We start from the raw sequence: 24,298 nt of genomic DNA, 5'->3' as shown, positions 1-24,298 counted from the left end.
GGGCCTCCACGCCTCGAGGGCCCCCCCAGAGGCAAGTCACATGTGAACTGTGTGTGTGTGTGTACATCAGCGAGGGGCCCATTTTAAAATTTTGTCTCTGGGCCCACTCCAGCCTTGTTACGCCCCTGAATAAATATTTTTAATTTTGTCCATATTGCTCTAATTTGAGATTGGGCATGCAAAGGAGGGAGGTAAATGTTTATAAGCAGGAGCTTACTTTGGGTGAATTTAACAATGGTCAGTAATGTGATCTGCTCACAAGAAGGAAGTTTGATCACAGCATGGAGGTAGAAATGAAAATCACAAGACCTCTACTCTGTCTTCCTCTCCTCTTATTTAATTTAGCCAAAGATAATGCACAATACTCATCCAAATCTGGGTCAGAAGTTAACCAAGTTTCTGGAAAGAATAATACTGTATATCAAGCTTAGTAATGTAATTAATAAAGGAGCAGTTTCTGCAAATATTCGCCCAACTGGCCAAATTCCAAGCGATCAGATGCAGAGTGTCCATTCCCTCTGAGTTCAGCCAGGTTAGATTCAGAAGGCGTCTCAGTCATCTGGCAAGTCATCATTTGTTCACCTCCTGTTAGACATAGAGGTCATTCACACAATCACAAATCTTATTCTACCCAGGTTTGGGAGCTGTGTGTGATCCCAATTTTTGATTGTGTGGAAGCAAGGTAAGAGGAAAACCTGGTTAGAAGTGATTGTGTGGAAGCATGGTCAGAGGAAAAGCTGCCCAGATTTTCCTTCTACCAGAGGCGTAACGATAGGGGGGCAGGGGGGGCACGTGCCCCGGGCGCCATCTTTCCCGGTCACGTGGGGGGCGCCGCCATGACCCCCGCCGATCCCCCAATTTTTTTTTAAAAATTTTTTTTTTTAATTTTTTTAAATAATGCTGGCCTGGCTTGGCTGTAGGTGCCGCGGCGAGCACCAGTAGTTTTCACAATCACCGTTCAAATCACAGTTCAAAAGTTCAAAGACGAGTGAGCCAGGCGCCAGGCGCCAGCCAGCGAGCGGGGCTTACTTCACCTCCGGGGGGCCAGCCTTGCGCACCGCCTGGATTCTTCCTGCTGCAGGAGGAAGTGAAGGAATGAAGGGGAAAGGCAGGACACGCCGCTCACCTCGCCGCCCCAGCCCCAGGAAGCGGCGGCGCGGGGAGCCCGCGGGCGAGAGGCAGCCGAAGCACGGCGCAGGGCGCACGGCCCAAGCTGGCCGCCTCACCGCTGAGGATGGCCCGGAAGGCCACTTGAGGTACTAGAATTCCGCATGCGCACATCGCCCTCCCCTTGTTTAGCGGCAGAAAAGTGGCAGAAAAGCTGCTAATGTTTCTCAGCAGCGGCCACCAGAGTCCTCTTCCCCCCGGCGATAGCGATTTATTAGTAACCGGCCAGGCCAGCCTTTCCTGCCCGCCTCTCTGCCGCCGCTGCAAAAAGAGCTCACTCACTTTTGCCTCCACGCTCTCCTCGGCTTCTTGCAGCCTGAGCTTGCAGCTCCCCACCTGAGCAGCCCAGCAGCAGTAGCAGCAGCAGCAGCAGCAGCAGCACTACTGCCACACTCTTCACTGATCTCTCTCTGTACTTAGTGCTCTCTTTGGGAAACTTTTTTTCCCCCACCAGAAACAGATTTCCTACATTTCAGTCCACATAGACTGAAGTTAAATGCTTACTTTTTCGGGGAGGGGGGAGAGAGAGAACGCACGGCAAACACAATTGACACCGGTTTACCCTTGTCATCGGCACTCCCAACACATCTGGTGGGATGGGATCCCCCGCTGCCGCCGCCCCCCCTTAGAATTGGTCAGGATCTCCATAGTAAATATATTTAATCAAATAGATTCCTGCGGAAGTCTTCCTCCATAAGCACACAGTTTTGTCCTTTAAACATGTCGAAAATCACAAAATCTAATTAAAAACTAATAGAAGCGCCGTGTTTTGTTAATTTTTTCGAACTGACTGTATAAATCGCTCGGCTCAGCTTTCCTTACCCCGCCCGCCCCCAACACGGAACGGAAGCAAATTCATTTCACTGTCGCTCCCCCCACCCCCTCACATTAGATGAGAGATTTCTCCTGGCTGCCAGGTTTTTAAATACGATGTGTCAGGATGCGGAGCCAATGTTGTTTTTGCAGACAAGTGGTAATAACAAAACAACTATTTATGCAAGCCCATTAGAGCTGCCGCAGGAGCAGCCTTTGCCTGGCAGTTAAATAAATATTTAACTTTGCAATTTTGAAGCACCCCTGGCTGCAACCGCTGTTTTAGCTTTTACAGTTAAACTTTTACAGTGCATATGCAGTGGGTGTCTTTCCAGTCCCACTTAGACTGCCCAAGGGAAGTGGGTAAAGCGCGGCTGAAGAAGGGACTCAACCGAGCTGGGCTCGCTCGTCAAATGCAGAGAGATTGAATTACAAACTATTGGCAAGGAGGACTTGGGGCTGAGAATGATCCGGCTCTTATAATATTTATGCTGCTTCCAATATTCTGATTGCGGGGCGGGGGCAGAAGGGGAAGGGATTCCTTTTTTTTTTTACGTTGTGCAAAAGCTGACGAAGGTAAGGTAGGTTGGAGTGTATTTGCAGTGCTTAGTGACACCGTTCCGTTGTGCATTACATACAAAATGTTTTCTTTTTGGACTGTTTAGCTGGAATACTGTTGTCATTCATCCCCACCCACTACCTCACTCCTTTAACCCCCCCAACCCCAAAACACGACATAACAACTGTTGTGGGTTTGATCCCTTAAGATCAAAAGCCCAGGCACAACTGCAGGGGCTAAAATTCTGGTGCAGTGAACATATGATGCAGAGGGGAGCAATTTAGCATTCTCTTGTTATTAATCTTGTATTGAACAAAGTTGCCACAATACCCCAACATCCCTCTAGGACTTTCCCTTTCATGTACCAAATGAGGATTAAATGAATCTTAAAAAACAGAAACCCATAACAGTCCTCCTGATGCTTTTAGGCTAGAGAACAGAGCTGTGTTTCTTCATCCAACTATGCAGACAGACAGATATAGAACATTAAACTTGCAACCCTACAATATTTTGTAAGAGGGACATGATAAGATGATGATGATGATGATGATTATCATCATCATCATCATCATTTATTCTATTTCTATACCGCCCTTCCAAAAACAGCTCAGGGCAGTTTACACAGAGAAATAATAAATAAATTTAGGTAATTAAATGGTTTAAAGAGTACCTTCAATTGGTAGTAGCTCTAGGTGCTAAACATTCAAGATTATAATGCTATCTATGCACACTTACTTGGGAATAAGTCCCTTTGAACTGAATAGGACTGACTTAATTAAACACAGAACTGGGCATTGCCCTTCTACCACCATTCAATGCAAATCATAAAATTAGAACTGGAGAAGATATCAAATTGTCCTTATACATGCAAGACTCCACAGGTAGAAATAGCAATGCTCACTAAAACTAGTATCCAAGCTAAGATTGAAAAGACATTTTTGAATAGAAGTTGAGCAGAGGGTAAAACAATTCAGTTGTATTGTTTGGGTGGTGAACATCATTGACTGACTGTTTACAGATGTCTACTAATCTTTCCAACTTTGAGAACACTCTAAATGCTGCCACTCTAAATGCTGCAAGCTGTCACTCGTATAAAGATGCTATGCTTTACACTGCTATTGGCATAACAAAACACTACTTAAATAATTCATTGCAGTACTTTTCTATAGCAGGTATTAAGCCATATTTCTTAAGGTTTCCTCTGATGCAGTGATTAGATTGGTAGTAAGAGAAAACTGAAATATGTTTTGCTAAGTTGTGTCCCCTTCAGGAATTACTTCTGCTTTTTAAAGTTGGTATTATGGCTAGTCATAATACTATGGTTATTTATTGCATTCTTGGTAATTTTTGAGGCAATATTATGGTAAAATAAAAGTTTTCTGAAAGATGCATGTCATGAAGTCGGCAATGGTATACTCGATTGCTCGGGGTGGGAAGTGGGTTGCATGCAATCCAAGCGGCGGATTGGGATCCAGGCTGTGAAGCGCTTGGCCTCGGCCGTGTGGCATCGAGGAAGTTCACCGTCAAAAGAAGTGGGTCCTTCGTTGCGTTTTACTTGGAAAGATTGAAGTTCGTGGATTTCCAGATTAAAGCCTCATTTCTGGGGAAGGCCGTTTAGCTGAACTTGAGATTTATTTCTGAGTAAAGGTTCAGCGGGCAAAGGTTGTCCCAGAAGCTTTGGGGATGCTTGCTGAACCCTTTGAGTTCAATGGGCCTCCCTTACTCCTAAGTAAGTGTGCATAGTCTGCAGCCTTAAGGATGGCAGCCTGCTTCCCAATCCAAACAAATACTTCCTTGGGAATCAATGGAGTTTAGATCCATGCAGCACGGCGAAATCTGTTGCGGTGGGATGTTAGACCGTGAATTTATTTATTGTTATTTGTTTATTGTTAAATTTATATACCGCCTTTCATTAAAACAATCGCAAGGCGGAATTGCCAAACTAGGAGTTTTACTACTAGTAGTAATCCTGTATTACTTTATTACTGGATTAAAAAGAGTGTAATCTCCAGTGCAGAGTGGAGCTAAATGTCTGAGCTGCAAGTCTCTGGTTCGAATGTCATCTCGGTTTCCTTAGGCAGCCTCAGCCTCAGTTTCCCATCTGTAAAACGTATTTTACAAGTCTACCTTGCAGGGTTGTTATAAAGATGACAGAGCTGGCCTCTGGGTTTTTCAGCACTTTGAGCTAGAATTCAGTGGAAGGGATTCACTTCCCACCAGTTTTCTTATTGCAAAAACCCATTGGCTTTGGTTGTTCTTTTACTCTAGAGGAATCCCATTACAGTCAATGGGGAGGAAGTCAAAGCTGCAAACAACATAGGAACAGAGGAAACTGCCTTATATTGAGTTATCTTTTTACATTTTTATTTTATTTTTTACATTTTATATCCCGTTCTGCCTCCAAGGAGCCCAGAGCGGTGTGCTACATACTTGAGTTTCTCTTTCACAACAACCCTGTGAAGTAGGTTAGGCTGAGAGAGAGTGACTGGCCCAGAGTCACCCAGCTAGTTTCATGGCTGAACGGGGATTTGAACTCGGGTCTCCCCGGTCCTAGTCCAGTATTTAGTTTGTGTGTCAGTCAGATGTATGTTGGGGGGGCGGCAGGGGGGGCGCGGCGGGGGGGCACCATTTCAGTGCTTGCCCCGGGTGCCGTTTTCCCTAGTTACGCCTCTGCCTTCTACCTTCCTTCCACACAATCACTTCTGCCCAGGTTTCCCTACTACCTTGCTTCCACACAATTGGAAATTGGAAGTACACACACCTCCCAAGCCCAGGTAGAACACGGTTTTTGATTGTGTGAATAACCTCATACAGTTGTGCTGGTTCTCCCTTTAACTGAATTTCCTTGCTCCACAATAACAGCAGCTTCAGGTAGTGCCACTGGGGAAAATAAAAGCAGTCCTTCTGAGTGAGTGTTTACAGTCTGCACACCATATACATCCTGAATTAGTTGTCCACTTACTTGAGCTGGTCCAGTGTCCACATCCAGAATGATAAGAGAGGGCTCTTATCCAAAGAAATGCAGCAAGGAAATCCTAGAAATCATCCCCACCTAGCGCCAACACAGTAAAGAGCACACTGAATGGCCACATGCATCTACTGAGTTTAGGAATGGCCACTGGATCAAATGAAACCAAGGATGACCAGTTCCTTACATGGTACAGTAGTCCAAGTAGAATGGAAAGGAAAAGGAAAAGGATGGGGCAAGTCCTTGATATGGTTTTATCTAATGTTTGATTTCTGTTATGGGTATTGGTTTATCCTAACTTGCTCAATGTCTCTGGCATTTGGTGGGCTAAAAAGGAAGAGGAATCTAAAGACCACTGCAAGATAGAGCCACTTCTTGCTTACCGTGTATATACTGGCAGGGGAGCAGTACAGAAGCGGCCAGTAACAGGGGCCTTGTCCTTCTTCTTCCACCAGGCCCTGGACTGGTACTGCAACATCACCTTCTCCATCTGGCACAGGGGGGCAGAGTGAGTCAGCAGGCCTTTGCCCAGGGTCTGCTGCTGGGGTCTGCAAAGTCCAACACGAGATATGGGTGAGCACAGGGGCACCCAGGAGACCATGAGAAATGTGCAGTTTTGTTGGGGTGCCAAAGCCTTACTGGATCTGTTGCAGAATGGGTCACTGGAGAGAGAAACTTGCATAGTAGCATTTTATTTGTTAATTATATTGATATAGCACCAATCATCAAGTTTCAAGGAGGTTGACACGTATGCATTGGGACAGTGGTAGTGAGGAAAAACACTGCAGTTTCTGGGGGAAGACACTGAGGCTCTTCTCACGATCCGCGAGAAGAGCCTCTAGGGGGTTTGCGGGGAGAGTGGGCTAAGCCCGCTCTCCCCGCAGGTGAGCAGGAAGTCCTGCCTGGGTGGCCGTTGCGGCCACCCACATGACAGCTGGCTCCATCACAGAGCTGGTGGGGGATTGGGAGTTCAGGGGCCATGCGGCCCCCGGTAGTTCCAGCATGCCCTGCGCGAGCACGCAGGGCATGCTGGAGAGACCCCCGAGCTGGGAGGCTACTTTTCAGCCTCCCGGGCGGGGGTCTATTCGTGAGTTGCCACAGTGCGGCAACACACGAGTAAAAAAATTGGGTTTGTGGAGCGCTCACTCCGCAAACCTGGTTTAAGGGCAGGGTCACTGTAGCGGGTTATCTGCGTAGGAACCCCCGGGCTCACAGCCAAGCCTGGTGGTTCACACGATGGGAGAAAATTGGGCTCGCTTCTGCTAGCCCAGTTTTCTCCCATCGTGTGAATAGCCTCCCTGTGTGGAAGGCAAGAAAGGCAGAAAAGCAATAGCAGATGCTTCTCAGCTTTACATTCAGTCACACGAGCAAGGCCCTAGAGCAGGGATTCTCAAACTTGGGTCCTCAGATGTTTTTGGACTTCAACTCCCATAATCCCCAGTCCCAGTGGCCTTTGGTTGGGGATTATGGGAGTTGAAGTCCAAAAACATCTGAGGACCCAAGTTTGAGAATCCCTGCCCTAGAGGTATTTGCCACTAGGCCCCAGCACCAACTCCTGGGACCAAACCCTTTGTTGTTGCTGCTGCTGCAATGAACTATCATATCCTGCAACATTCCACTAAATGCTGCACAAAATTTCCACAATTACACAGTTGCAGATTCATAGGAGCTCACATCTTCACAGTATTTAATGCTACTACTAGAATCCTTGGAAGATGAAGATATTTGGCCCTACCTGTCATTAACAAAACCATATTTTGCACATTGACTGCAGCAAAGAAAGGAGCAGAAAAAAGTCTGCAGAGGCATATACAGTATTAGAGTTCTCCATGGTTACTCACATGGTTATGGTGGTGCTGAATGAGGAGTTGCCACTGAGGAAGGTGATCTTAATACTGATATCCAAAGTCCTGCTCTGCTGCAAGTGAAATTCCACCAAGCTGTGATACACTAGGCAACAGAGAAAGCACACTCTGGGCACAATGCACCGAATATCCTTAGCCTCTAGCTTTAACAGAAGGTTGCTGTTACTGCTTCTTATGTAAGACTATCCAGACTATTAGCCTGCAGTATTGGGCCCAACAGCCTGCTACAGAAATTGCAAATCAAGGAGACTTTCCCTCCTCATGTTCAGTTGGATGGGTTTTGTGAGAAACTAACACAACCCACTGGATGCATTTCACATATTCTCAGAGCTGGTTCACACATCCTTGTTTACCACTTCATGATGGCAGTATCAAGAGATGACTTGTACACAGGGGCGTATCTAGGGTAGGGCAGGCATGGCACATGCCCCGGGGGCCATTTGAAGGGGGCGCCATTTTTTAAAATAATTTTTTTTTAATGGCCACCGGAAACAAAATGGCCACCGCATAAGATCAAATGGCCTCTGTGAGGCCCTAGGCCATGCAAGGCCTTGCAGAGGCCATTTGGGCATGGACAGTGGCCATTTTGTTTTCAGTAGCCATTTTTAAAAACAAAATTTATTTTTTAAAAATGGCCACCACACATGCTCAAATGGTCCCTGCGAGGCCCTAGAGGTCAGTGTGGGGAGGGGGAACCTTTGCAGACTCCCCACCCATGGTCTTTATGAAGCCCCCAGAAGGGGCTACAGGTGATTTTTTTTAAAAAAATTAATATGTCACTGTACACATATTCAGTTTGGTACTATGTACAGAGAATCAGGGCTTGTGAATACTGAGTTGAAGCTTATGATTGTATTCATTTGCTCTTACTTTGCTTCTTGTGATAAGTGAGTTAAATGTGATGTCTTAATAATATGGCTATTAATGGTGAGTTTGTCTTTGAATCAGTGTGAAATCCTTAGTATTAAGGCCCACTGTGAGTTTCTTGCTCTCTTTCTCTCATTTTAACTGTCTTTTTGAAATACTAGAATATATTCCAAGCAGTGACACAGTTTACTTTGCATATCCTTTAATTATTTTCAGAGTATCTGAGAAAAGTAAAATTCTCCATTTATTTTTAAAAGCTTATGTAATAGTGATGCTACAGTGCACAGTAGAGAATTAGAGAGGCACTTCTGTTTAGTTTTCCAAGTACACCTTCACATAGTATTTGGGTATTTCATGAGCCCCAGCATATTAAAATTTGTAGTTTTCCAGCAGTTTTTGGTCTGGCTACTTCCACTGCTAAATAGTTCTTGAAATATTAAAAGATTAACGAGCCTGACTTGTATTTTTCAGCTGATATTATGGTAAAGTTATCTGAAAGATGGGTGTCAGATGCCTGGACAGGGGGGCGCAATTTCAGTGTTTGCCCTAGGCGCTATTTCCCCTAGATACCCCTCTGCTTGTACACAAGAATGGGCCATCACAGATCCAACACTACAATCAAAACTCTTGATATCCTCCCATCATCTTAACTGAAAACACAAGACTTTTAAATAAGCTAATATTACACTTTCAACTCCCATCACCGAGTGAAGAGAATCAAGTTATGTATATGCATAAATGAATTAGCAGCCCTCATGAATCGCTTCCAGAATATTCACTATATCCCATGTTGAGGGCGAGGGGTTAGGGTGACTCTGGGCCAGTCACTTCTCTCTCAGCCTAACCTACTTCACAGGGTTGTTGTGAGGAGAAATTTAAGTATGTAATACACCATTCTGGGCTCCTTGGAGGAAGAGCAAGATATAAAATGTAATAACAATAACAATAAGTTTCCCAGTAGCATGCTGTACATACATAGGCTTCTATACAGACCTTTAAATAAATGCTTGCAGGTTAGAGGTGGGGACAGAGTAGGAGATCCCACTTTCCTCACTATATACTTTCTCCTGACAGTTTGTGAGATTTTGCATCACCGCTGCCTCCCTAGGATGAGAAATGAAAATGCTCAGCCCTCTAGATGTGCCCTTTTACTGTACTCACCACAGTATGGTGCAGCTGCCGCTGTGGCCAAGTAAACTTTGACCTCTCTGGGCAGCTCTCTCAGACTGACTCCTGCATTGTCCAACAGTCCTAAAACAAGAAGAGAACCTGATGTAGAAGAGCTAATGGCGGGAGGGCAGAGTGCCAGAGCTCTGTGCATATTCCATGATTCTTGTGCAAAGATACAATGCATTTGCCAAATTCATTGCATTTCCTTAGTAAGACTGTTCCCTGCCAACCCCTGACCTTTCCTGGATCTAGAATTCCCAAATAAATTCTAGATTCCTGGATACCTGTACATGTCCAATGCAGCTATGATAATCTGAGAGCAGTGACTTACCTATTCTGGGACAAGAGAACAAAAATGGATCAGCACAGTCTAAGCAGTGGCCAGCCAAGAAGTTGTGGTAACTGGAACAAGGGAAAGCCATCATAGGGCAAGACTCCTCCAAGGCACTAATGTAGAAATGCACCGCCTTCATGTGATCACAAATTACATAGTTATAGCCTGTAGAAGAGAAAGGGAGAGCATAGAAGAATGGAAGCTGAGGGGAAGCAGAGCTCATAGATCTGGGGCAGGGTTTCTTAAACTTGGGTCCCCAGATGTTGTTGGATTACAAGTCCCAGGATCCCCAGCTACAAAGGCCATGTCTGGGGATCCTGAGAGTTGTAGGACAACAACATCTGGGGGGCCAAAGGTTAAGAAACCCTGGTCTGGGGTATATAGGTGTATGCTCATGACTGTTATCAGTTCAGTGAACGGAATGGTATTTCTCATCCTTGCTAACAATTATTATCATATTTTTATACCGCCTGATATGTACACCTCTAGGCGGTGTACAAAGTTTAAGATATTAAAAAATCAACACAGACTAAAACAATAGTATAAAAGTTATTAAAACAAATTAAAATTGTTAAAATTCTAACTAAAAGCTTGCGAGGAGAGTCTTGAGGGTCTTCTTGAAAACAAACAGAGAAGGAGACACTCTTAGTTCAGCAGGGAGCATATTCCAAAGCCCCAGGGCAGCCACAGGGAAAGCCCGATCCTGAGTCACCACCAGATGAGCTGGTGGCAACTGTAACCTGGCCTCTCCAGAAGATCATAACAGGCAGCGAGGTTCATGACAAAGGAAGGGTTCATAACAATTCTTCACACAGTCCAAGAAAAGAGGTGGATTTCTAAACACACTGGCCAACATGATGCATAACTCAAAACTGGCATTTCTCTTCTGCTGCTGTGCGCACATAAAATATAGCCCTGGTGAAGTTGCCCATGAATGCAGTTGCCCACAATAACTCAGCAATGTGCACCTGCACTTGTGCAGCAGTTTCCACTGAGAACAACAGAAGCTTCACTGTGCTGCCTTTTCAAGAGGCAGAGAGAAGGACGAGTGGGAAGAGCAGCAGCAGTGCCAGTGGCAGCTAAGGGGAGATTAGGGCGCAGATGGAATTGGGGATGGGGAGAACGGGCATGTAGTGCCATCTGCATGCCACAAGCATGGTTTGCATGCTATGAGTGGGGAGATCGGGATGGGGGCAGACTGGCATGCACTATGCAGAGAAGGATAATGGCTCACGATATCATCTCAAGTACTGGCGGGGCTTGGGCTGGTACTGGCTTCGACTATTGTCAAATCAGTGACGTGAAGGAGGCCTCCCTTCCTATTTGCCTCATGCTGACAGGGACCTCGAAGGAGAGGAGGCAGCATGTCTCTGGACTTGCTGCGCCACAGCACTGCCGCTCTCAGGGACCCTGCAGAAAGGGGTAGCCTTGCCTCCCAAGTCCATTGCTCTCACCTATTAGCTACCCACTCCTTGGGCTTAGAGGAGCAGAGTACACTGTGGCCACGTTGATGAAGGTCCCGAAGTGGCTTTTATGAACATGACTAGGGAAGTCGCTGTCAGGATGAGAGAGGGGAGAGTGAGAAGGCCCTTGTCACACTAGGCTATCCCTATGGAAAAGTCAACACAGGGATGTAAAGGGTTGGCGGTGGGGGCGGGGGTGGGGGGATTCTGAAGTTTTGTACCCAATTTCTTTGAAAAGTGACAATGATAAGTGGCCAGCTGTGATAGTGAAAAACCTTATGGTAATGAGTCATGAACCACTCTTACCAGATGAGATGAATCGAGGACATCCAGGCTGATCTTTGCCTCCGTTTATGTAGTAATCAATGTGACCGACAGGGATCCGGATACCAAAATCTGAAAGCAGACCTGAATTAGAATGGCCATTTTCCTCTTTCATATTCAAAAACCTGCATCAATCCTGACCAGGCCCCTAACTGGAAAGGGCAGCTACAAACTGCAAGGGCCACTGTGCCTCTTTGCAAATCTCCATCTGTGTCAGGAGTGTGTGCATGAGAGAAAGAGAAAACCCTTCATAAGAAGAGCCCTCTTGGATCAGACTATAGGTACTTGTTGGGGTTCTCAGCCACAGCCCCTGATTGCTGCAAACACCCCTCGACCTGCTGCAAAAAAACCACATCTCCCTCACTCCTCTCTGATGTGGCTGCTTGCTCTGCAGGAGGCCTGAAGCCAGGAAAACTGGAATTCATGCCAAAACCCCAGCAGGCTGCCAGATGCACAAGGAAGGTTGTCCAAGCGACCAGCAGGAAATCAGCTGGGAATAAGCCAAGGAAGAATTGGTAGGGTGCAATGGGAGCAAACACTTTCATTTGAATGGGAGACTACAACAAACCACCAGAGCTATTTATATACCGCTTTTCAACAAAAGTTCCCAAAGTAGTTTACACAGAGAAATAAAAATAACTAAAGATGGGTCCCTGTCCCCAAGGGGCTCACAATCTAAAAAGAAACATAAAACAGCCACCATCAACAGCCACTGGAGAGATGCTGTTGTGCTGGGGCTGGATACGACCAGTTGTTCTCCCCCTGCTCAATAAAGAGAATCACCACTTTTAAAAGTGGCACCTCTTTGCTCAGTTAGCAGAGGAATACATGTGAGGACTGTAAGATATTCCCCTTAGCGGATGGGGCGACTTTGGGAAGATGGCGTGCATGCTTGCATTCAGAAGGATCCAAGTGCCCTGCCTGGCATCTCTAAGATAGGGCTGAGAGAGACTTCTGCCTACAGACTTGGAGGAACCACACTGCCAGTCTGTGTAGACAATCCTGGACTAGATGGACCTGACTCAGTATATGGCAGCTTCCTAAAGCTGTGGCAAGGGATAGTGGAGGAATGCAGGACTGAGGAGGAGAAGGCCAGAGAGGGGAGCCCAGAGCCAGTCAAAGCAGACAGTCCTGCTGATGAACAGGGAGACGGCAGAATCCCTTCCCCACACATATTGAGGTCTCAGGGGAAGAGGAACGGGAAAGGCACCAACATCACACGTGTCACTACATCCATCATTTGTGCTTCCATTTTAAAAATTAAAATAGCAGCTCACCAGGGTTGGGGGCATGCCTTCCAATTAGGAGCCAGACTGGGGCATGCAGGTGGAAATGACTGAGCCCTTGCCCCCGCCCCCGCAACTCTGCAGTCCTAATGAAAATCCCCCGAAGCTCCAGGAGGGAAGCTGCTATTGGCACATTACTATATGGGTCTGTGTATGGTCGTACCCTTGAGAAAGAGCACTCAATTCAAAAGGCATTAAACCATTTTCTGCCACACCTCTGTATGCTTTCGTGCTGCTTCTTCATGGTGTGCTCCCCACTCCTTCGACCAAATCACTCCTCAAAGCCCACCTTTCCCATGTGGTTCCTCACTGATCCCCTTCCTCTTTTCCAACTGCAACTAAGTTTTAAGCACATGTCAGAGCATTCACCTCTGCTCATCCCTTGCTCTCCTCGCCTCACCTTCCCCTTCCTCCCCATTTCCCTCATTGCCTATTTTAGACAGAGCTTCTTTGGGGCAGGGGCCTGTGAAACTTTGTGAAGGTGCCATAGGGTGCCGAACATATTAATAATTAAGGAACTAACCTTCCATGCCCTCCCTAGTCGGAAACATGGAACAGGTAAATGAAAACTCACCAAGTGTGTGTGTGTGTGGGGGGGGAACCCTGATTTGATTGCTGAGACCTCTTACATGTTACTCCTATGGCACGGATGACTCACTACAGGAAGCAGGCTCTTGTGGGGCGGGGTGGGGTGGGGAATGATATCTCTGTCAAATCCATAACATAGCCAGCGTGGTGTAGTGGTTAGAGTGCTGGACTAGGACCGGGGAGACCCGAGTTCAAATCCCCATTCAGCCATGAGACTTGCTGCTGGGTGACTCTGGGCCAGTCACTTCTCTCTCAGCCTAACCTACTTCACAGGGTTGTTGTGAAAGTGAAACTTAAGTATGTAGTCATCATTGCTTGAGAACATTGCTTGAGAACATCTGACTCTGGGCTCCTTGGAGGAAGAGTGGGATATAAATGTAATAATAATAATAATAATAATAATAATAATAATAATAATTCTCAACATTAAAAAAGGGAGGCCAAACAAGGGCGAGGGAAGTAGAACTGAGGTGGGAAAGGCATCTCCAGCTTACTGTCTGTATCTGTGTGGATGGCTTCCACGAAGAGAGCGTCTCCAGGATCCAGGCGCTCTTCAGGGCTGGCTCTGGTGTACTTGGGGCCTGCAGGATCCAGACCTGGAACGTGATGAAAAACAGGATGGACACACCCCAGGACCCCTACCTTAAGGACACCATGGCCCTTCAGGTAAAGGCTGCCGGGTCCCCTGAAGCTCCTTTGGGCAGAGAGAGAATGCACCCTGAGGATCCACCCTGAGATGCAGAGGGGGTAGATCCTAGGAGTTGAGGGCAGTTTCCCTTAGAGGGGGAGCCCCATGGCACTTGGCAGATTAAGGACCAATAAGAAGAATAGAATGTTAGCGTCAGAAGGGGCCTTGGCGGTCTTGTAGTCCAACCCTCTGTTCTGTGCAGGAGGCTGCTACAGCACTTCAGTCCTCCAGTCTCTGTCTGAAAACCGCTACAGCAGGAGAGCCCAACGCTGCATGAGGCAGACTGTTCCACTGTCAAACAGCTCTTAGGGTGAGTAAATCCTCTCTAGTGTCTAGCCTGGCAGGTCTTTCAACCCATCGGTTCTCGTCCTGCCCTCAGCAGCAACCGAGAACAATAGCCTGCTCCTTCTTCTATAGGACAGCCCTTCAGATATTTGGAGACCGTCTTCTTCAATAGGCTTCTCTTTTCCAGGCTAAACAGATCCAGCTCCTTGAACTGTTCCTCACAGAATTTGTTTTCCAGACCCCTCACCATCATCAGAAGCCGGGGAGGAAGACACCTTGACCTCTGCTTCTCAGAGGTGGCTGCTGCCCACAGGTGAGAGCCTGTGTTGCTGCCGTCCTCTGTTGTCAGCCTGCCAGCCTGTGTGCCTCCTAACTTGTGGGGCTGTGGCTGCTGCCCTGTGGGTGAATCTGTGCAGGATTGGGGCCAGGGGGGATGAGTCAGCAGTTCCTGAGGACCATCTGCCCAGACTAGCCATCTTTCTGGCCTTATAAAGGCTGCTCCCCTTTGGGGGAGTCACTTCAGAGGGCAGTGAGGGCCAGGTATTTTTATTTTGGCTTCTGTTGTTTTTAGGCGTTGGGTGTTTCAGATGTGACTTGGTTTGTCTAGGGGTGGGGAGACAGGGGTCGTGTCCACTGACAATGGGGTGGTTATTTCAGTGGTGGTGGGAAATAGAGGAAGTAAAGTTGGCAGGTCAGTGAGCCATTGCAGGAGAAGGGAAATCAGAAATCTAATAGCTGTTTCCCCTTCTGACTGTCCTGCCAGCCATTTTACCTCGGGGAGCAGTGCCAACGTCCCACAGACCCTCACCCTCTGTAATGCCAGGTCTGTCCAGAATAAGTCAGAAACCATCCATGATTTGATTCTGGATGAAGGGGCAGACCTGGTATGTATCACAGAGATTTGGTTGGCGGAGGCTGGTGGCCCAGTCTGGTCTCAGCTTCTCCCTCCAGAGTACTCTGTCGAGGAGTAGGTGTGGGGATGTGGGCAGGGAGGTGGAATGGCTGTGGTGGAATGGCTGTGGTCTATAAGAACATCTCCCTGACTAGGATCCCTGTTGAAGTGTCTGACCATATTGCATCTGTGTCTCTAAATCTGGGGACCAGGATAGACTGGGACTTCTGTTGGTGTACTGATCTCCCTGCTGCCCAATGGAGTCCCTAACTGAGCTGACGGGCTTGGTCTCAGATTTGGCGTTGGAGTTCCCCAGGCTTGTGGTGCTGGAGGAGTTCAATGTCCACTTTGGGACCAATCTGTCTGGGGCAGCTCAAGAGTTCATAGCGGACATGACAACAATGGGCCTATCCCTAGGGGTCTCAGGACTGACACACGTTGCTGGTCACACACTTGATCTGGTCTTTCACTCTGAGCAGGGTGGTGGTATTCCATGGGTGTGGACCCCTGTGATTTCCCCACTGTCATGGATGGACCACCATTGGGTTAAGGTTGGACTCATTATCACACCCCACCCTTGCAGGGGCGAGGGGACCATTAGGATGGTCCACCCGAGAAAGTTATTGGATCCAACAAGATTCCAAGAAGCCTCGGCGGTTTTAGTGTTGGCTCTGCCAGTGATCCTGTTAATGCTCTGATGGAGATTTAGAACAGCAAACTCACCAGGGCAGTAGACATGATCATTCCTAAGCAGATTCTCTGACCCACTTCAGAATTGGCCCCTTGGTATACAGAAGAACTATGGGGGCTGAAGTGGTGAGGTAGACTGGAGCGCAAGTGGAGGAAGACTCTACTCGAATCCGACAAATTACAACACAGAGCACATTTTATAATCTATGATCTGGCAATACAGGGCGGGGCAAAGAAGCTATTCTTTTCAGCCTGGATTGCATCCACAAGTTCACGTCCAGTGGAGTTCACATCTAGTGGAGTTGTTCAGGGTTGTGAGGAGGCTAATAAGTGCCCCTCTTCCCTTGAATCAGAATTTGGAATAATCTATGATGTGTTTAATAAGTTTTTTGTGGATAAAATCTCTTGTATTCAGGCTGACTTGGAATTAGACCTCACAATTACTGCAGTGTCTGAATCAGAGGTGTCCAGCAACTCCTCTTATGTGGTCAGCCTGGATCAGTTCCAGTTTGTGACTCCTGACGATGTGGACAAGCTGCTTGGAGTGGTGTGGTCTTCCACCTGTTCTCTTGACCCTTGCCCAACATGGCTTATACCATCTGGCAGGGGGGTTGTTGTAGAAGGCTTAGTAGAGATTATAAATGCTTCTCTGAGGGAGGGCAGGATGCCTCCTTGCCTTAAGGAGGCAATTATTCAACCTCTTTTGAAAAAGCCTGTGTTGGATCTCTCAGAGTTAAGCAACTATAGGCCTATCTCCAACCTTCCGTGGTTGGGCAAGGTAATTGAGAGGGTGGTGGCCTCCCAACTCCAGGCAGTCTTGGATGAAACTGATTGTCTAGACCCATTTCAGACTGTCTTCCGGGCAGGCTATAGGCTGGAGTCTGCCTTGGTCAGCCTGATGGATGATCTCCAATTGAGAATTGACAGAGGAAGTGTGACTCTGTTGGTCCTCTTGGCGGCTTTTGATATTATCGACCATAGTATCCTTCTGGAACGTCTGAGGGGGTTAGGGTGGGAGGCACTGCTTTGCAGTAGTTCCACTCCTACCTCTCAGGCAGATTCCAGATGGTGTCTTGCAGGGACTGTTCTTCAAAATCTGAACTTTCCTATGGTGTCTCTCAGGGCTCCATATTATCTTTGATGTTGTTTAACATCTACATAAAACTTCTGGGAGAGATCATCAGGAGATTTGGTGCAGGATGTTATCAGTATGCTGATGACACCCAAAAAAATTTCTCCATGTCAACATCATCATGAGAAGGCATAACCTCCTTAAATTCCTGGAGGTGGTGATGGGCTGGATGAGGGATACAAACTGAGACTGAATCCAGATAAGATGGAGGTACTTATTGTGCAGGGTCAGAATTCAGGAGATGATTTTGATCCGCCTGTTCTGGATAGGGTCACACTTACCCAGAAAGAACAGGTATACAGTCTGGGGGTACTTCTGGACACAAACCTCTCCCTGGTGTCCCAGGCTGAGGCAGTGGCCAGAGGTGCCTTCTATCAGCTTTGGTTGATATGCCAGCTGCATCCGTTTCTTGAGATAAATGACCTCAGAACAGTAGTACATCTGCTGGTCACCTCCAGACTGGACTACTGCAATGCGCTCTATGTGAGGCTGCCTTTGTACATAGTCCAGAAACTGCAGTTGGTCCAGAATGCGGCAGCCAGGTTGGTCTCTGGGTCATCTCAGAGAGACCATGTCACTCCTATCTTAAAAGATAAGGCTGCTGATAAGATTCTGGACAAAAGACAAGGTCTTAGTTATAAAGCCCTAAATGGTCTAGGCCCTAAGAACGTCTTCTTCGCTATGAGCCCCACTGCCCATTGAGATAATCAGGAGAGGTTTGTCTGCAGTTGCCACTGGCTCATCTGGTGGCTACTCAGGGATGGGCCTTCTCCACTTCTGCCCCAAGGCTTTGGAACGCGCTCCCTGCTGAAATAAGAGTCTCCCCATCTCTTACAACATTTAAAAATAGCTGTTAAGACACATTTGTTCACCCAGGCTTTTAATTAGATACTGTTTTAATAGTTTGATGGTTTTTAACATTGTTTTGAATTATTGTAATGTTTTAACCTTAATGTTTTAACTAGAGACTTGCGTTTTGGGTGGTATACTAATATGTTAGACAGACAGACAGACAAACTTTGCTACCCTCCTCTGAAGCTGGTCCAGATTATCAAAGTCCTTAAAGCATGGGGCTCAGAATTGGACACAGTATTTCAAGTGAAGTCTGATTAGTTCACAATAGAGTGGAATGATTACTTCTTATGATCTGGACAGGATGCCTCTGTTAACTCAGCCTAAGATTGCATTGGCTTTCTTTGGCAACTGCATCACACTGCTGATTCATGTTCCGCTTGTGGTCCACGAAGACACCTTGAGTCTTTTCTCATGTACTGCTGTCCAGCCAGGTCTCCCTACTCTGCACTTGCGCATTTTGTTTTTCTTACCTAAACTCAGGGCTTTATATTTGTCTCTGTTGAACTTCAGCTTTTTAGTTTTGGCCCAATGTTTGAGCTGGTCAAGATTGTTTCAAGCTGGATGTACACCTGGATGTGAGAGATCCATGATAAGATTTTCCAGGATTTTTTCTTTTACTCAAATGCAGCCATGGGGGTGCTGCCCAGAGACCCGGACCATAGCCTCCAAGTTCCAGGGGGGCCTCCAACAGTGTTCCCTCTAACAGGGATTCCCAGATGTTGTTGGTTGGCTGTTGGATTGATTGATTAAGTGCCATAAAGTCGATGTCAACTCTTAGCGATCACAGAGATAGATTCTCTCCAGGATGCTCTGTCTTCAACTTGGCCATTCATCAAAAGCTTAAAATGCGTCAGGGCCAGTAAGAAAGCTGTTAAGACTCCTTCCAAAGTTTGAATTTAACTGGCACTTGAAATACATCAAGGTAGCTACTGAGTGAATGGACAAGAGGAGAGTGTTCCACCACTGATTTGCCCTAACTGAGAAGGCCCTGACCTGTGGCCCACTAAGGAGGATTCTTAGGTAATCTGAGAAGGGAGCACCCAACAAAGTCAGAGATCGTGTGAGAGTCTGCATATTCCACCTATTCCCCTTGCTTCTGGCTCTTCATCTATTTAACTCCTTTGAATACTTAAAAAGGAGGCTAATATTCTGAAACTTTAGATCAAACTGTGATACCTGGCAACCCTTAATGGGTGGAAAACATCTGTAAACACAACTTATGTAAACCATCTTCCTTGCCATGCTCTTTCAGTATCCCCTTCTCTTCAGTTTGAAGATCCATGCTGGACCGAAGGGCATTTCTCTGCCAAGGAGCAGGACTCTAACCTGTATTGGAGATGCAGCTCCTGATGGCATCGACCCTTAGCACCAGCAATCCTATTGACCACTAGGGGCACTGGAGTAGAGAAAGTGAGGGAATCCTCTCTTTGACTGCCCATTCTCTACTTTATAATCTCCTTGTTGTTAGTCTGAGAGTCTCAGGTTTCATTTTCATCTGAGAGATGGACTTCCTCTTCCTCCTTCCCTTCATGATGTTGCAAGCAGCTAGGCATATAAGCCTTTCCTATCTCTCTGATGTACAGTCGTCCTTCGTTAATCACAGTTTCCCCAATCATGGATTTGAGTATCCATGACTGGGAGATTGTGACCGTCCTCACCAACCACAACCCGAGTATCTGTGGTTTGTCGAGTTGTTTTTTTTTAAACCACAGGTATCTGGGGGTCATTTCCAGGATCAGGGGGCCATGTTTTCTGTTTTTTTAACCTTGTTTTTTGGCCGTTTCACCACCACAATTCCCCTAACCTCATGCTTCCAATGATTCTCTATTGCTTCCCAACAGCGAATTTGCCAACAAAGAGGGTTTCCTGGAACGGAACCCTTGTGGTTGGTGAGGGATGAACTGTATTTCCTAAATAAACTACTTTACTTAAAACTTTAACTAAATGTCTTCAGGCAATATTAATCAGCAGTGCTCTTCTTACTTGTGCACTTCCGCTGTCAAGTGTGGCAGATAAATTATATCCCCTCCAAATCTCTCTAACAACCTGAGGGACTTGGATTTCCCCCTATTTTCTTATGGCTGTAAGACTGCCCTGTGCAGCCTCAAAGAACTCCTCTGACAGGATAGGACTGGAGTCCCATCCCATCTCCTCTAAACATTACTGAAGAAACATGCACACTGCATGGTCGTATTATAACTTCTTCCAGGCCTCGCTTTAGGGGCCAGCATGCAGAGCAGCTGCCAAGGGCTCAGAGCCCTCAGAAGGACCCACTACTAATTCTTGAGTTCACCTCTGTGTCCACAGCTTGTTGTGGTGGTGACAGTCCAACTCTCTCAGCCAAAAGTGTCATTGCCTCCTTTCCCATCCTATCTACAAATGTGCACTTTTATATTTTAACATATGTATAGCCACCTAATGGCGCAGCAGGGAAATGACTTGCCTAGGGAGCTATATCGGGCAGCAGTAATATAGGAAGATGCTGAAAAGGCACCATCTCATACTGCGCGCAAGATGGCAATGCTAAACCCCTCCTGTATTCTACCAAAGAAATCCACAGGGCTCTGTGGGTTCCAGGAGTCGACATCAACTTGACAGCACAACAACAACAACAACACCTAAGGATGCACATGTTTGGCGGTATAGAAATATGATAGATAGATAGATAGATAGATAGATAGATAGATAGATAGATAGATGAGGGCTTTCCCTCGAGGCCTTTGTGATAATGAAGAGGTACCTGAGGGGAAGCTTCCACTTGCAGATGGAAAATGTCTGGAGGAAGGAGTGACAGAGTGACTCTCTCTGCTGAGAAAGTTGCTCTTTCGTCAGCTCCTATCTTCAATCCCATCTACCCCACCATGAACCTTGTGAGGGGGATCACCCAGGTAAGAGGGGACCTACAGGGGGCAGTTGGCCAAGGACCCCTGCTACCCTGGAGCTGGCCCTCGGCTTCCTTCAGCTTTCCTCCTCTACTATCTAGGTGATTATTAGGTGATACTACTATCTAGGTGATTTGGTGGTAAGTTAGAGAAGGGCATTGGTGTGAGCTTGACTTTGTGAGCTTGACTTTGTAAAGAGTTTTATATTTTGGTTGGAAGATCAAGGTTCTCAGGAGCAAAAGAAATGCCACCCATCTACACCCTGGTTTCACCTGAAATGGTAAACTTCAGTGATCTAAACTACAAGAAAAAAGGCCATAGGTGAATTGCACAGTGATTAGGTAAAATGATGCATGTTTCCTAGAAAACTAGGATTATTTATTTATTTAAAATATTTCTATACTGCTTTTCTAAAACAAAATTTACCCAACACAGTTTAAAGAAGCACAAAACAGTTTGACAGTCTTGCTAAAGTTTAAGCCTGTTGGGTTCCTTACCAGTAATCCTTCCCAGGCGGCCTCCACAGAAATAGCCAACGAGGCCTCCAACGTGTGCTCCAAGGCTCACCCCAATAAGGTGGATGGATGACTCTGGCACTCCCAGGGCCTGAAGGTTCAGACAGGCAGGCATAATTCATGTGACTTTGGCATTTTCTTCTTAAAGCCCTCCCCAAGTATGTATATTCAGGTAATATTGTCTGGATTAGACAATAACATCTTTCATCAAGGTGCAATTGAAATTAAACGCAGGGTATGTTTCATGCTTTTCACCCCCATGCCTTTTTCGCTGGAGTATTCTGTTTAAGTGGAAGGCAGAGCAAACACGAATGATGCTTTAAAACCAGCCAAGTGATTGTTCCCCACCTGCCCCACTCTCATATTATTTGCTATGGGTCTCAAATTATAGGCCTGGGATCAATAAGATGCAGTGTGAAAACATCGCAAGGGTGGAATACAACAGCCTGTGGGAGATTGTTAGGCAATGCAGAACAAGCTGATCTGAAGTTTGGGCATAGCAGCATGTTTATTTTGCACAGGAGTAAATCTATCTATCTATCTATCTATCTATCTATCTATCTATCTATCACATTTCTATACTGCCTAGTATGTTAATATCTAGGCTGTATACAAAGTTAAAAACACAACAAGGTGGGTCTCACGATCAGTGAGACCCACTTTTGCTGGTTTTGCGGGGAGAGTGGGCTAAGCCCACTCTCCCTGCAGAGGGCAGGGCAGGAGCCCTGGGCGGCCGGATTGGCCGCCCACACGACTGCCGGCTCTGTGATGGAGCTGGCAGGGGCTGGGGCGTTCGGAGGCTGCGCGGCCCCCAGAAGCTCCAGTCTGCCCTGTGCGAGTGCGCAGGGCATACTAGGGAGACCCCTGAGCCGGGAGGCTGCTTTTCAGCCTCCCGCTGGGGGTCTACTCATGAGTAGCCACAGTGTGGAGCCACACCGTGGCTACTCACGATCCCCAAAACTCCGCAAACCCGGTTTAAGGGGTGGGCTACTTGAATGGGTTACCCGCTCAAGAACCACCAGGCTCGCAGCCGGTGGTTCACACGATTTTCTACAATCGTGTGAATAGCCTCAACAAATGTAAAAACAGTATAAAAACAGTTAAAATTGACAAAACAAATAAAAACAATCCCACAAGATAAAAACACATTAAACAGTTTAAAATTTCCAAATAAATGCCTGAGAAAACAGGTGCGTCTTGAGGGTGTTCCTGAAAGCAATCAGAGTTGGAGATGCTCTTATTTCAACAGGGAAAGTATTCCAGAGGCCCAGGGCAGCCACAGAGAAAGCCCGGTCCTGAGTCGCCACCAGGGAGCTTTACACACAGGGATTTTAGCTCGCATCCCCTCCAGAATGGGGAGGGTGCCACTGTCCCCTTGTTGCCTGCTAAATGCGGAAGTAACGTCCATGCATGCACCCACCGCCACCGCGTGTGCATCACACACGTCACTGTGATGTGCGTGGCGCGTGCACACGTCGGCGGCACACGCATGCGCGGAAGTTACTTCCGCATTTAGCAGGCAACAAGGGGACACTGGCGGCAGGGAGGAATGCTGCCACTCCGAAGATTTGGCTTAAAACTGAAGCGCCAGAGGGGGGAAAGTGGCGGGAGGGTAAGTACAACCCCCCCCACCTTTAAAGCAACACCGCCCCCCCGGCATCGAATCGCCAGACCAGCGAATCGGTTTGCAAGCCTCTAGCATGGCCTGCAAACTGGTTCGCGCAAATCCCTACTGTCCATTTAATCCCTCAAATTAAACATAACTCTTCGGATACCTTGCGGCCTGAAGTCGTCTGTGAAGAACTCCCAGATGAGCTGGAGGCAACCCTAACTGGAGGTGAAAGGGTTCATGGCAAAGAAGGCGCTCTCTTAAGTACCCTGGGCCCAAGCCCTTGAGGGGAAGTATAGATGGTATTCAATCATCTATTGGTGTCTTGAACCAATCTGTATTTGTTTCAGCACCAAATGAAAACATTTTTCTTTGCACTCCTGGCCACTGTCACTACCAACTGAGCTAGGAGCAAAGCAAGGGCAAAGAGCACCCTCCGTCTGCTCAGATGAGAAAGCACTTTCCCCATGTTTCATATACTGAATAAAGACTCTTTAATATTTTTCTTAGCAGAGAGGAAGAAGCTCCCTGAATTGTCTTTGAACCAATGCCAAACTTTAATTTTGTGTCCAAGTCAGAAGTACATTTTCACTTACCAGCAACTTGTAAAGGAAACTTAATATTTCCAGTGCCAGCATTGTAACATTTTGCACTGCAGTGGGATAGGCTGCTGTGGCTCCATGAACCCAGTCAATGGCAATCACATTGGCTTGAGATGACTGTAGCAAGGTCTTAATTAACCCATCTATCCATGAAGGCTTTGTGCCTAGTGCCCTGAGAAATAATCCACAAGGTTTGATATTCAGCAAATGATCTGACTCCAAATTTACTAACCATGACAGGCTGAAGTCATTGCATAGTTGAAAATGATCTCAGACAGTTCATCATCTTCTTGTGTCTTCAGTGCCCCTAACCACTTCCCATCCATCCCATGAGTAGCATTGATAGTGAAATACATTTTGCAAGCAGATGCAATGATGTAAAACCAAAGAGGTGAAATGAAAGTGAGAGATGCATAGGTGAAAGGCGTGACATTTGGTGGCACAGTGGTAAAACTGCCGCCCTGTAACCAGAAGGTTACAAGTTCGATCCTGACCAGGGGCTCAAGGTTGACTCAGCCTTCCATCCTTCCGAGGTCGGTAAAATGAGTACCCAGAATGTTGGGGGCAATATGCTAAATCATTGTAAACCGCTTAGAGAGCTTCCAGCTATAGAGTGGTATATAAATGTAAGTGCTATTGCTATTGCTATTAAAAAAAAAAATTCAATCTTTTCAAACAAGATTATGTGTTTTGAAAGACCCCAAAATCTGAAATTGAGCAAATACAAGAGATTCGTACCTAGAC

The 24,298-nt window shown here is 46.7% G+C and overlaps 2 protein-coding genes across 3 annotated transcripts in view; one reads left to right on the top strand and one right to left on the bottom strand.

Moving 5' to 3' along the window:
- The window catches only part of POPDC2 (popeye domain containing 2), a 73,150-nt gene that overhangs the window by 35,921 nt on the left and 12,931 nt on the right, over nucleotides 1–24,298 (top strand). The gene's annotated exons all lie outside the window — the stretch shown is intronic.
- PLA1A (phospholipase A1 member A) overlaps nucleotides 1–24,298 on the bottom strand; it is a 59,345-nt gene that overhangs the window by 29,026 nt on the left and 6,021 nt on the right. For both annotated transcript variants that reach the window (XM_053295888.1, XM_053295887.1), the window contains exons 3-10: nucleotides 23,549–23,726; nucleotides 21,326–21,434; nucleotides 13,899–14,000; nucleotides 11,513–11,602; nucleotides 9,741–9,908; nucleotides 9,401–9,490; nucleotides 7,349–7,457; nucleotides 5,891–6,055 (exon numbers count right to left, since the gene is read on the bottom strand). In XM_053295888.1, the coding sequence (XP_053151863.1) occupies nucleotides 5,891–6,055; nucleotides 7,349–7,457; nucleotides 9,401–9,490; nucleotides 9,741–9,908; nucleotides 11,513–11,602; nucleotides 13,899–14,000; nucleotides 21,326–21,434; nucleotides 23,549–23,726 (1,011 nt within the window). The remainder of the gene's footprint in view (nucleotides 1–5,890; nucleotides 6,056–7,348; nucleotides 7,458–9,400; nucleotides 9,491–9,740; nucleotides 9,909–11,512; nucleotides 11,603–13,898; nucleotides 14,001–21,325; nucleotides 21,435–23,548; nucleotides 23,727–24,298) is intronic.

This window comes from Hemicordylus capensis, chromosome 2 (assembly GCF_027244095.1).
Source record: "Hemicordylus capensis ecotype Gifberg chromosome 2, rHemCap1.1.pri, whole genome shotgun sequence".
Classification (NCBI taxonomy): domain Eukaryota; kingdom Metazoa; phylum Chordata; class Lepidosauria; order Squamata; family Cordylidae; genus Hemicordylus; species Hemicordylus capensis.
The sequence above is the reverse complement of the archived record's forward strand: the minus strand, read 5'-3'. Positions and strand labels throughout refer to the sequence as shown.